This window comes from Centropristis striata, chromosome 1 (assembly GCF_030273125.1).
Source record: "Centropristis striata isolate RG_2023a ecotype Rhode Island chromosome 1, C.striata_1.0, whole genome shotgun sequence".
Lineage (NCBI taxonomy): Eukaryota > Metazoa > Chordata > Actinopteri > Perciformes > Serranidae > Centropristis > Centropristis striata.
The window spans coordinates 19741188-19754100 of record NC_081517.1 but is presented as its reverse complement, the minus strand read 5'-3'; the positions used below and the strand labels follow the sequence as shown (position 1 = coordinate 19754100).

At 41.6% G+C, this 12913-nt stretch overlaps 1 protein-coding gene across 1 annotated transcript; it reads right to left on the bottom strand.

The window, feature by feature from the left end:
- Positions 1-522: 522 nt before the first annotated feature.
- Positions 523-12502, bottom strand: LOC131972224 (cytochrome P450 3A40-like). The gene is made up of 13 exons (XM_059334023.1): positions 12356-12502; positions 12169-12262; positions 10680-10732; positions 10438-10537; positions 10239-10352; positions 8062-8150; positions 7792-7940; positions 7565-7692; positions 5881-5956; positions 5631-5791; positions 2921-3147; positions 2666-2828; positions 523-925 (listed from the first exon to the last, which is right to left on the bottom strand). The coding sequence occupies exons 1-13, from the start codon at positions 12421-12423 to the stop codon at positions 836-838; spliced, it is 1512 nt and encodes a 503-aa protein (XP_059190006.1). The 5' UTR covers positions 12424-12502; the 3' UTR covers positions 523-835.
- Between the last annotated feature and the right edge of the window lie 411 nt (positions 12503-12913).

Genomic DNA, 12913 nt, shown 5'->3' with positions numbered 1-12913 from the left:
AAGCAGGAGCACATGAGTTATTAATGCGCAAACAGGAAAACAGACCATCCACACGAGGGCGCTGTGGTGACATAAATAATTCAGAGAGAGATATACTCAAACTGATTACGACATAATCACAGTGGGCAGGTTGATGCACTTTGACTTAATTATCTGGCCAAACATTAACTCACTGCTTGGCTGATATCTCAATGAACCCCATTTACCTTTAATTTCAGTCCATGTTGTGTTGTTTTACACAGGGTGGAAATAAATGTTTTACACAGGGTGGAAATAAATATGACAACACCTGAAAAATATAATACAAACTTGTGCAATCAGCCCACAACAAACATCAGTCCTTCCTTTGGTAAAGCTTTTTTTCCAGAGAGGTGTTGATTAACCATATGGTTAAGAGACAGGTGGTGATGCTTTGTGGCATAATATTATAATAAACTTATATTTTTTGTTATTAAGTCCACCTAACCTCAGCTCAGACTGCCCACAGGTGACTTACTGGGAAAGACATGACAGTGTGCATAAAGAAAAATCCAAACTATCCTTTATTGTTAACACAGGCATTACACATGATTTATTATTAATTCTGTTTAGGATTCCATTAAAGCTTTACAGGAACAAAAACAAATGTTGTTGTTTGCTCTTTCCTTGTGTTTTTTTTCTGTGTTCTCGACATCGTTGAATATGAGGGCCTCCCCTCAATGATTCCTTGAGATTTAAATGAAGGATAAATAAAACCTAATCAAGAAGTACACATAACTATATTATTACCATGTTGTTTCTGTATTCAAGAGCATCATAGTTAAAAGGATTATCCTTTATCTTGGTTTGGGTTTTTTTAATTTGAGGGTTCAGCGCGTGGCACCAGCTTCAGTTGGATTGATCGTTTTGGCATCAGCATGACCTGGGTGTCCATCTCTAAGGGGATCTGGCAGGAAAACACAGGTGAAGAGAAAAAAAGTGTGAACAAAGTCAACAATGCATGAATCAAAGAATCAGATGGTGGTATTACAGAGAGTAGAAACCTCCTGCAAAGAACAGACGGCTTGTTGAGTTTGCTATTTTTGCCTAATCAGTATCAAGTGTATTCAGTGTCAGGTTGTTGTTGTTTTTTATCTTTGAACAGACCAAACTTTACAACACTCATGATTAGCTATCAATTAAATACTAGAAAATTTAGTCTGGGGAAATTCTGAAAGGGCCACGGGGGCTACTGCCGGTGTGTGTACACTATGATGAGATTCTTCTGAGATTTCAAACTATGCCCTTTAACCTCAAAGTGTGTGTGTGTGTTTGTGTGTGTATGTGTGTGTGTGTGTGTGTGTGTGTATGAGAAACGTGTATCTGGAGGAGTATGCGCGTTTACGCGCGCATTTGTGTGTGTGTGTGTGTGTGTAATTAAAATAAAGTTACCTGCGTGTGTGTGTGTGTGTGTGTGTGTGTGTGTGTGTGTGTGTGCGTGCGCATGTGTGTTTGAAGCATATGTATGCATGTGTGAGGAGTGTGCGCACTTACGCGCATGTGTGTGTGTGTGTATCTGTAACTGTAATCACATCAAAGATTAAAGGCAATCAGATCAAAGCAATCAACAGAATTAACTGACACCTGTTCCGGCACAGTGACAGCAGAGACTGACGGACTGGAATTTCTGGCCTCAAACAGAAAGCCTTTTTGCCAAAACCATAATACCTATCATTGATCCGACTTCACTTTGAGCATCCTGAGTTCTTCCTGGACGTCTACATATGTTTTTTTTTTCAGAAAAATGAAAAAATAGCTTTGTTAGAGTGATCTAAAAAAACAGTTCCATCTTCCTTTTTCAGAAATCTTCCTGCGTTTTTAATATGGGAGCCAATGAGGCTGTCGGTGCGTGTTGGTGAATCATCTGTGCGTCCTGCGCCCAAACTATACCTCTGACAGCTTTACCAGAGGATTGTGAGGGAGAAGACTAATTTTCCTACGTTTCTATGTATAAATTATTTCTGTAGAGTGGAATTTGCGGCCTGGAGCGCAGTTTTCAAATTTATTTTTTACAATTTTTTCTCTCCCTCTACACTCTGGCGATGATGTCACACACTGTGACACAAACATTCCGTGCAATACACACCCATTATAATCTCAGAATTTCTCCAAAAATGATCATGGTCATTGAACAAGGATTGATAAAAAACTATATGACCTATCGAAACGTGGATTAATACACCAATACACAAGACTTGTGTCTACTGTTTAAAGTTTAAATGGAATCTCTAGGTGAAATTAGGCATTTAAAAATCTCCAATTATTGTTCTTTTTCACTATTTTTTTTTCGGCCGTCCGATTCATTTCAATGCAAAATTTTGGGCAGTTTTTCGTATTCTGTAGAGAAAAGTAATAGCACACCGATCCCGATCAAACCGCACGTTTTGATATATAATTTGTCCTGCAACTCTTCAAGTTGTAGGACTAGTAGCGGGACGAAATTGCGTCCGGAAGAGGAAGAAGAAAAAATCCACAGTATAACAGTAGTCCCTACTACAGCTATTGCTGTATGGGACCAGTGCTCGGTGCGATTGCCCCGTGGCCCTAAAAATAGGGACAGTGCACCTCATAGACCATATAAAAGGATTGCTCATTCACCAAAAAAAGCAATAACAAGCAGTGTAAAGATGACCATCTGTGGTCTCACCTCAGTCTCCTTGCACACAGAGAAGCTGTACCTCTGGAGGATCTCCACCACTGCTAGCTTCATCATCACCAGAGCAAATCGCATCCCAATGCAGTTCCTTGGTCCTGCCCCGAAAGGCATGTATGTGTACGGATCAATACGCTCCTTGTTCTCCCTGCTGAACCTGAGGGGGCACCCATACACAGTAATAAATCAATAACAGAAATGACCAGTAGAGCTCAGGTCCTTTCTGCAGATGCTCAGTCTTTTCTTTACCTCTCAGGTTTGAACTCCTCGGGCTCGGGCCACAGCTCAGGGTCTCGGTGCAGTGACCAAGTGGGTACCATCACAACCATATCTTTTGGAATAACAACGCCGTTTATCTCCACAGACGCCTTGGCCACGCGCTCCAGACGTGTGACAATGGGGTAGATTCTGAGAGACTCGTTGATGACACCGTCTAGATATTCCATCTGCATCATAGCCTGGTACTCAACAGGAGCCTACACAAACACCAATCAATACAACTTTAGTTGTAGAGAACTTTTCATACACATAGAATTAACTTAAATCCCTTACTTCATTTAAAGTTCTAATACCACACTGTGAAATTACTCCACTACATTTAAAAGTCATGCATTCAAAGCCAAAGTACCAAAGTATCAGCATCAAAAAGTACTTAAAGTATAAAAAGTAAAAGTACTTGTTGCAGAATGGACCCACTAAGATTGTCAAATATATTCTAAATATATTATTGGATTGTTATGTTTGATGCATTTATGTAAGCAGCATTTTACTGTTGTCCAGGTCGGGCTCATTTTAACTACGTAATAACTTAACTTAATACTTCATTGTGATTTAAAAGTACAACATTTGCCTCTAAAGTGGAAACACTCAAGTAAAGTACAAGCACCTCACCTTACTTGAGTAAATGTACTTAGTTACACACACAGCATTCAATAACAATTAAAAACAGGACCAGTAAAAACAAGAACTGAGGAAAGGCTATCTTAAATCTCATCAATTTACAGTGAGGAAACACCAGAAGCAGCATAATGTACCAAGAGGTAAAACAGATTAAATTATATAGGTATATAAACTAAAAACAATAGAAAATAACTAGTTAAAAAAAGAAAATAAATACATAGATAATAACAATAGAAATAATAATAACAACTAGAAAATTTCCTCTGGGGAAGTTCTGAAAGGGTCATGGGGGCTACTGCTGGTGTGTGTACACTATGATGAGATTCTTCAGAGATTTCAAACAATTAATACTAGTAATGTTATGATACTATATTATATACAAGGAGCACACCTACAACAAGCATTCCTTTTCAAGTATCTATTTATACAGCAACCTATGCCCTTTAACCTCAAAATGTGTGTGTGTGTGTGTGTGTGTGTGTGTGTGTGAAGCATGTGTATCTGGAGGATATCTGGAGCACATACGTGCGCATTTGTGTGTGTGTGTGTGTGTAACTAAAATCACATAAAGTTACCTTTGTGTGTGTGTGTGTGTGTGTGCGTGCGTGCGTGCGTGCGTGCGTGCGTGCGTGCGTGCGTGCGTGCGTGCGTGCGTGTATCTGTAACTGTAATCACATCAAAGGATCAAAGGCAATCACAGGAATCAACGGAATTAACTGCAGCTGTCGAATGTTCCGGCACAGTGACAGCAGCCAGAGGTGGACAGACTGGAATTTCTGGCCTTGAACAAAAAGCATTTTTGGCAAAACCATAATACCTATCATTGATCCAACTTCACTTTGAGCGTCCTGAGTTCTTCCTGAACAGCTACATATGTTTTTTGTGTAGAAAAATTAAGAAATAGCTTTGTAAGAGCGATCTGAAAAACTGTTAAATATGCTTTTTTTCAGAAATCTTCCTGCGTTTTTAATATCAATGAGGCTGTTGGTGCGTGTTGGTGGTGCATCTGTGCGTCCTACGCCCAAACTATAACTCTGACAGCTTTACCAGACGATTGTGAGTGAGAGGACAAATTTTCCTACATTTTCATGTATAAATTATTTCTGTAGAGTGGAATTTGCAGTCTGGAGCGCAGTTTTCAAATTTATTTTTTCCGTCCCTCTACACTCTGCGCAATGACATCACACACTCTGACACGAAGATTCCATGCAATACACACCCATTATAATCTCAGAATTTCTCCAAAAATGATCATGGTCATTGAACAGGGATTGATAAAAAACTATATGACCTATCGAAACGTTGCGAAAAATTCAAATTCCGTAGTGAAAAGTAATAGCACACCGATCCCAATCAAACCGCACGTTTTGATATATAATTTGTCCTGCAACTCTTTGAGTAGCGGGAAATTGTGTCCGGAAGAGGAAGAAGAAAAAATCCACAGTATAACAATAGTGCTCGGTGCGATTGCCCCATGGCCCTAATAAATATGCCAGACACATAAACATGTCATGCAAATGTATCCAAGTACCAATCACTCATGTTCATCACAAAGAAGTGTATTTTCAGCTTCAAACTAGCAGCTACTTCTCTCAAGTGTTTTTAGGAATCAAACCACAAGCAAAAGAAAAGTGAATATCTGCCTTAACCCATTGAGGCCTGAAAAACCGATGGCCGATTTTAAAATAAGCCTCTAATTTTCTGGAAATTCTGGAAAAATTCTGGGAAAAAAAGTGTGAACTCTTCTACTAAATAATAGATTTTTCAGCCTCTGTAGCAGACAGAAATGAAATTCAAGAAGTATTTGAGAGCTTATACAAATACTACAAAACGACGTAAACACTTTCCAGGCTTCAATGGGTTAAATTCACTCTGGTGGGCTGATGAAACTCCTGAAACTTGTTAACTCTTTGTACCTGTTTAATGTGTGAAAGAGCATGTTAGCCGTAACAGTTTTATATAGTGATAATATATCAGATGTTCAGGGGTTGTCAACTTTTTGTGGTGGCCAGTACAAAGTGAAAGAAGATTTAAATGACTTATTTTACTCCCAATGCACCTTGTTAGGGAAGGTGGAGTCGACCTCCTTCTGCAGCCGCTTCATCACATCAGGGTTTCTTGCGAGATTGTAAGCCAAGAAAGAGAGAGAGCTGCTGCTTGTTTCGTAGCCAGCAAAGAGGAAAATCATTGCTTGAGAAAGGATCTCGTGATCGCTTAAGCCTGTGAACAAAGCGAGGAGATATAGTTTAGCTTTAAGCTATGCTTTAACATGTGTGTAGATACTGTCTGTGGCTGTGTATGTGTGTCACCTTTATCCTGGTCCACTGTACTGGATTCATTGTTTTTCTGTGAGTCAATCATCAGCTGAAGGAAATCCACCCGGCCCTAAAAGTAGAAATTGCATATGAGATTAGCTTTGATTACTTTTTTAAAAGTAGTAAAAGTAGTTTTTTAAAAGTTTTTTTTTAAACTGCTGATACGATTACATTTATCATACATATAGTAGATACACACATGCACCGACAGTCAGTGGTGGAAGAGATATTTTGATATTTTACTTGAGTAAAAGTAGTCATACCATAGTGTAGAAATACTCTGTTACAAGTAAAAGCCAGCATTTAAAAAGTTGTTTTACTAAAATATATTTACATGACCAAAAAGTAAAAGTACTTATTATGTAGTATGGCCCATTTTAGAATAACATATATTATATTCTCATAATTATTGATGGTGTGTGCTAATTTTAATTACATTGCGTACTGCTGGATAACTTAATCCATATTAATAATTTGTTATTGAACCCAAATCTATCAGCCCCAACTAATCAGTTAGCTATGCACCTGGCTTCTCATCCCCACAGCGCCATGCTCGATGGCCTGGTGACCCACTACGACACCGCTCTATCCCTCAGTCTCAACTCGCTCTCCCTCCTCAAAACTCAGACCATCCAGCCCGACGACCTCCATGCTTTGCGGGCCTCTAGCCGTCAGCTGGAGCGTTGGTACAAAAGATCTGGCTTCACTGTTCACCTTGCGCCCTACAAAAACCATGTCCAATTCTACCCCAGAATGCTATTTTCTACCATAAACCGTCTTCTCCGCCCCATTGAGAGACCCCTAATACATGCAGCTCTCACCTCCCACCTGGACTACTGTAATGGAGTCCTGTCAGGGGTTCCAAGCAAATCCCTGAACAGGCTCCAGTATGTATAAAACTCTGCTGCCATAGTTCTCACCCGGTCAAGGCCCATGCAGCACATGAAGCCCACCCTCATCCATCTATACCAACTCCAATCAAGCCACGCTTAGATTACAAACTCCTCCTCCTGACCTGCAAATCCCTCCACGCCCTTCTGTATCTCACTGACCTCCTCCATCCCAATACCCCGTCCTGGAAGTCCAGTCCTGACTGTGAACTTTTAGAGCCTGTGCCTTCAGCGTTGCAGCCCTCACCCTTTTGAATTGTCTGCCGCCCCAATCCTTCAATCCCTGGCAATTTTTAAATAACTCCTCAAGCACCATCTGTTCACCGAGGCCTATTTCACCTCAGTTACTCCTCTGAACCCTGTCATCCATGCCCACTTTCTCTGTCTTTCAGTTATGTCCCATGGAAAGCATCCTTGGATTTCTTGAAAGGCGTTTTACAAATGTAAGTTATGTTTATTATTCATTGTATTAATAATCAATCTGCAAAGTAACTGGTTACTACAGTCATCAACTAAAACCTCAAAATATTCTTTAACCAAAATGTTTAAAAGCAGCAAAAATCTTCACATTTCAGAAACTAGTATAATAAAATGTTTTTGCATGAAAGATGACGATCAATGAGATGCTAATTAATCAAGTAGCTTACTTTGAGTTTGTATGTTTTGTATGCAAAATGTTAATTTGTACGTAATTGGTGACTTAAGCTCTCAAATAATTGTAATGCAGTAAAAAAGTACATAATTTCCCTCTAAGATTAAATACTTCCCACCACTGCAGACAGTCATACCTTTTGCTTGGTTTGCTCTCGATTAGACTTAATCTTCTGCAGTGCAGCATAAAAAAAGTCTGTGACAGATGTAGGGAAAAAGGAATACTCCATCTTCTCAAAAAAATGACCCATAAAGGGGAAGACAGCTGGAATTAGGCAGAAAGCAACACAGTTATCAACGACACAGGACAGATATTCAAAATTATAAATGACAGCACTTTACAGACATAAAATGAATTATGTACCAACAGTGAGGAAGAGAGGGTCCAAAAAGTCAAACTTCAGCATCTTCTTGATGTTAGTGACAAAAGGATCTGAGGGGTTGTTGAGTGAGTCGATGTCGACACTGAAGGCCGTGCTGGTTACTACATCCATACTGTAGGCTCCAAATAACCTGAAGAGCAAACAAACACACCAGGGATGACCCTCCCCTTTCATGGGAAAAAACAACTTTATGCATTTCCTGTAATCATTTTAAATAAATGAAATATGTTTGAAGTATAAAGTATCCTTACTCTTTCAGCTCCAAGGGCTCATTCTTGTCTGACTTCTTTTTCATGCTGCTGATCAGGTTCGCAGAGTGGTGCTTCATGATGTCAAACATCTGAGGACACAGACAGTTAATATAGGAGACCATTGAATGGGCTGATAACAACCTACAGGATAAACTAATACATATAGGATGGTAATCGCTGATAAACCGCCATCATTCAATAGGATCTTTATTGGTTTTAAATATAGTCTGTTTTTTTGGAGAGGAGGAAACCTCTATGGATAATATGGCTGCTGGTAAAAAACCTCTTGAACACCGAAAAAATTGTCTGCCAGGCAGCAGGATTTCATAATGTATCATACCTGTAAGAGGTATGATATGAGGTGTCCCTGCAAACAGGGTTTTTCCATGGTTTATCTGAGAAGATGAAAGACGAATTGTCGGTTGATAATGAATGCGCATCTCTAGATGAACTGATTTCTCTAGCCATTTGTTTAGACAACCATATGCATGAGCGCTAAAGAGAGAGAACTCAGAAGCCACTGTGGACAGGCCAGCCATTTCCTGGCTGAATGTCCCATATGGCCAATATATTGGTCTCACCACTTCCAGGGGAGGTGCTGACGAGCGAGAAGATAAACTGCCCTGCTCCTTCAAGTCGGCTGCAGCTACAGGGATCCCTCCTATGGGATAGTTTGTCTCTGTCAATCCACTTTTTTTCCCGCAATACAGAGGAACATGTGCAACACGCCTGTCTGGTTCTCCAAAAGATTCGCTCTGACCTCACTAAGATACAGACGCTTTCTGACTGGCCCAACCCCTCTTCCAGTAAACAACTCCAAAAGTTTTTGGGGTTCGGCAACTTTTACCACCGACTTATCTGTGACTATAGTTGGCCACTGCTCCCCTGACTCGACTGACTTCTTCTAAACTCCCTTTCTCTTGGGATCCCAAGGCCGAGGCGGCTTTCACCAGAGTCAAGAGTCTGTTCACCTCTGCTCCCATCCTGTTGCACCCTGATCCAGCTCGTTGAGGTTGACGCATCTGACTCTGGGGCGGGAGCCATCCTCTTACAGTGCTCCTCCAAGGACCAGAAGGTTCATCCCACTCACACACACATCCAACTCTCCCCCACAGAGAGGAATTATGATGTGGGAGATCGGGAAATGCTGGCCATGGAGTGGAGACAATGGCTGGAGGGTGCCACCCATCCGATCTTAGTCTGGACCACAAGAATCTCTCCTACCACCGCTCTGCCAAAAGATCAAGCTCTAGACAGGCTGGCTTGGCCCTGTTCCTAGGCTAATTCCAGTTCTCCTTCACCGACCGGCCTGGTTCCCAGAATGGAAAACCGGATGCTGTTTCCCGCCAGCTGGCTGCCGAGGAGATGGAGGAGACTACCCCATCACCTGTCACCCAGGGATTTATTGCACTCTCTCCCTGCTGAAGCAAGCCATGGCCCTTCCGGAGCTCCCTTCCACCTTGGAGACTGCAGAACTCCCTCTACCTCTCGTGTCTTTCGTATTCATGGTATTCATGGCATCCCTGTGGGCATCGTATCAGACCGAGGTCCCCAATTCTCATCCCAGGTCTGGAAGGCCTTTTGTGGGGCTTTGGGGCATCAGCCAGTCTCTCTTCAGGGTACCATACTCAGACCAATAGCCAGACTGAGCTGGCCAACCAAGACCTGCGCAGGAGGGGTAGATAGCGATCTCCTTTGTGCAATCCCAAGTCTGATGTTGCCATTCGGTGTGGAAGGCCTGAGCTTCCCAGGTCTGCACTGCTGTTCAGAACTAGCGTCTGGTGAGTTGTCATCGCACCCCAGACCCAGAGTACCAACCTGGACAACAGGTATGGCTCTCCTCCAGGGACCTTCCTCTCTAGACAGTCTCACGCAAGCTTACCCCCAGATCCATCAGGCTGTACGAGGTGGCCGTTCCCGGCTGCAGACACACCTGATTGCAGTTCCTGTGTCTGGCCAGTTCCAGAGATGACTCTTCAGCATTCTCCCTGATTTTGCCTCTTGGAAGCAGCAATATTCCATTTTTGTGTATATTGTAAATAAAATGGTCAACGTTCTGGGGTCCACAAACAAAACCCTTGCAGTCACATGACAAACAGGTTGTGAATAGCTCTAGAAAGAGTCAAGTCGAGTAACAGCACAGACTTTATGCAGTAAAGAGTGGGAGGGTTCTGTACCTCTTTCAGTCTTCCTGAGGTGAAGGAGGGCGAGAGCACACTGCGGATCCTCCTCCATTGGTCGTCCTCAGCGATGGACACGGCATCGTACAGTGGTCCGTTCAGACGGAAGTTCTGTAAGAGTGTGGGAACATCTGCAGATGATGAGAAGAGTTCAAACAACTACAACGAGTGATTTCTATATGATGAGTGTACATACTCTGCGGTTAGTGAAGAAAGAGTAACACTCCTTTACTAGAACAGATTTTATCATGGCAGGATCTGTGATGCACAGGACGGGCTGACGGCCATCGAAAATGCTACAAAAGAGGAGAATAGAATATAAAAAGAAAATTAAATGAGATTTCCATGCAGCTGCATACATGTCTACCTTAAGTCTCGTAGACAGAGTTTATTTATTTAGACAGACAAGCAGCTCATACAGAAACACAGAATGCTTACCCCCATGTTTTCCCATATTTTTTGAAGCATTCTTCATCAAAGTTAGTGAACCCCTAGGAACAAAAATAATAATACACAGATTATGAAATGAGCATCATTCTTAAATCTTTGGTCTACTTCAACATAATGAAAATGTATGTAGCATTAAAAAAATATTTAAACATGCTAATCATTAACAATAATAGTGTGAATTCTGAAGGATGTACAAGAACCAGAGTGGCTATCATCCCAATGTCTTTACTTAAGTGGATACCATTATTTTTAAACAACAATACCAACTAGGACTGCGCGCAGTACTGAACGGGCCCTCGCAGAGTGGAGCCATCGGGGGAGGCGCCGTCAGGGGAGGGCACATCGGACGCGGCGATGTGGGCTCAGTCCCTATGCATCCAAAATGGCGTGTCTCCTACCACTGTGCTCGCGGTAGGTGTAAAACATAATACTTGCTGTAGCCAGCAGGGGGCGCTATGACTGTGTGTCAATATTGACACGTGGGTGTGTCCCGGGCTGGACCCTAATCACGTGTGTGAAATTTGGGACAGATTGGACAATGTATGGTCAAGTTATACTGTCTCGTGTGTTATGGCGAGACGCCATATTTTGCCGCCATGCCACGCCCACATAGTGTGACCATCGGTAAAGATTTATACAACTTTTGATCCCAAAGGCCTTGTGATGGTACTGACCAAGTTTGAAGTAAATCGGATGAAATCTGTAGGAGGAGTTCGTTAAAGTATACAACATGGAAATGGCCAAAAACAATGAATGCTGCGATTTTCAAACCAAGATGGCGGACTTCCGGTTTGGTGTGAGGTATGGGTCCAAGAGGCTTTTAGGTGCGTCTCCACATGAAGCACGTGTGTACCAAAGTTCGTGTCTGTACGTGAAACCTGCTGCTGGGGCTAGGCATAAAAGTTGTTACTTCCTGTTGCCAGTGGGGGGGCGCAATGACAGTGTATCAATATTGACATGTGGGTGTGTTCAGAGGTGGACCCTCATCACCTGTGAGAAATTAGGGACAGATTGGACAATGTATAGTCAAGTTATACAGTCTCGTGTTTTCATATTTTGCCGCCATGCCACGCCCATATAGTGTGACGGTCAGTCAAGATTTCGAGTATGTTTCATCCCAAAGGCCTCATGATGACACTGACCAAGTTAGAAGTGGATAGGGTTTAACGGGTAGGAGTAATGCCTTCACGGTAGAAAAGTTTGTAGGGGGCGCTGGTGAGCCATTGTGCCACGCCCATTCCCGGGACCACTAGAATACGTAAATTTCACAAGAGATTTATGTATATTCCAAATATCAGGAGTTTTTGAATATGATAAAGGCCCCAAAAAGGCGATTCATTTGGGAGATGAATAATAATAATAATCCCTTCAATTACAATAGGGTCCTTGCACCGTTAGTGCTCGGTCCCTAATAATGACCTTGACAAGTGTGTATACTATAAATCTACAGTCCATTGCTTCTGAAAAGTTTACCAACCTTTCTATATGCCAGCATTGTGCCGAATAAAGGGATTGGTTGTGGACCAGGGACGCCCAATTTCTTAAATGTTCCAAATTTCCAGCAGGAATACCTGTTAAACAAAATACAAAATGTAGTTAGAGGAGAAATATTTTTTATCATACAAGCACACAAACTCAGTGGGCAAACACTCTTAAACACTTACACTAAGATAAGTGTTATGAGTCCCAGCAGGAAGGTCCATGTCTCAGTGGAGAGAAAAAGGAAGCCCATCTTTGCGTGTTTTCTCTCACACTAGCTACACTAAGACCCCACAACACACCCAATGGCTTTTATCTCCTGCGGGACGGACCTGTTGCGTGAGTAAGGGAAGCGTGTGAGAGTTGAGCCCAATGGCAGGCAGCAGTGTCATGTTAATTATTGACAAAAAGAGATTAAGAAACATTCATAATGATCATGTTTTATTAGATTTGTTATCTGTGATACTGCAATATGTGACCTAAATCATTACATGGCTTGTGTTTTCATGCAATGTTCATGAAAACAGCTTTAAGTAATAGTTTTTATTTAGTCTTAGAATACTATTTTTTGCTATTTGTAAGTTGAATGTCCCAGGAATACAAGAAATCAATTTCTTTGTTGAATATATTTTACCCTATATTTTCTGGTATAAATGAACAAAACAGAAACAAACCAAACTAATAAAACAAATGTTTAGCCGGTACGCTGTGAAAAGGGAAATAAAAGAGAATTTCATAATATT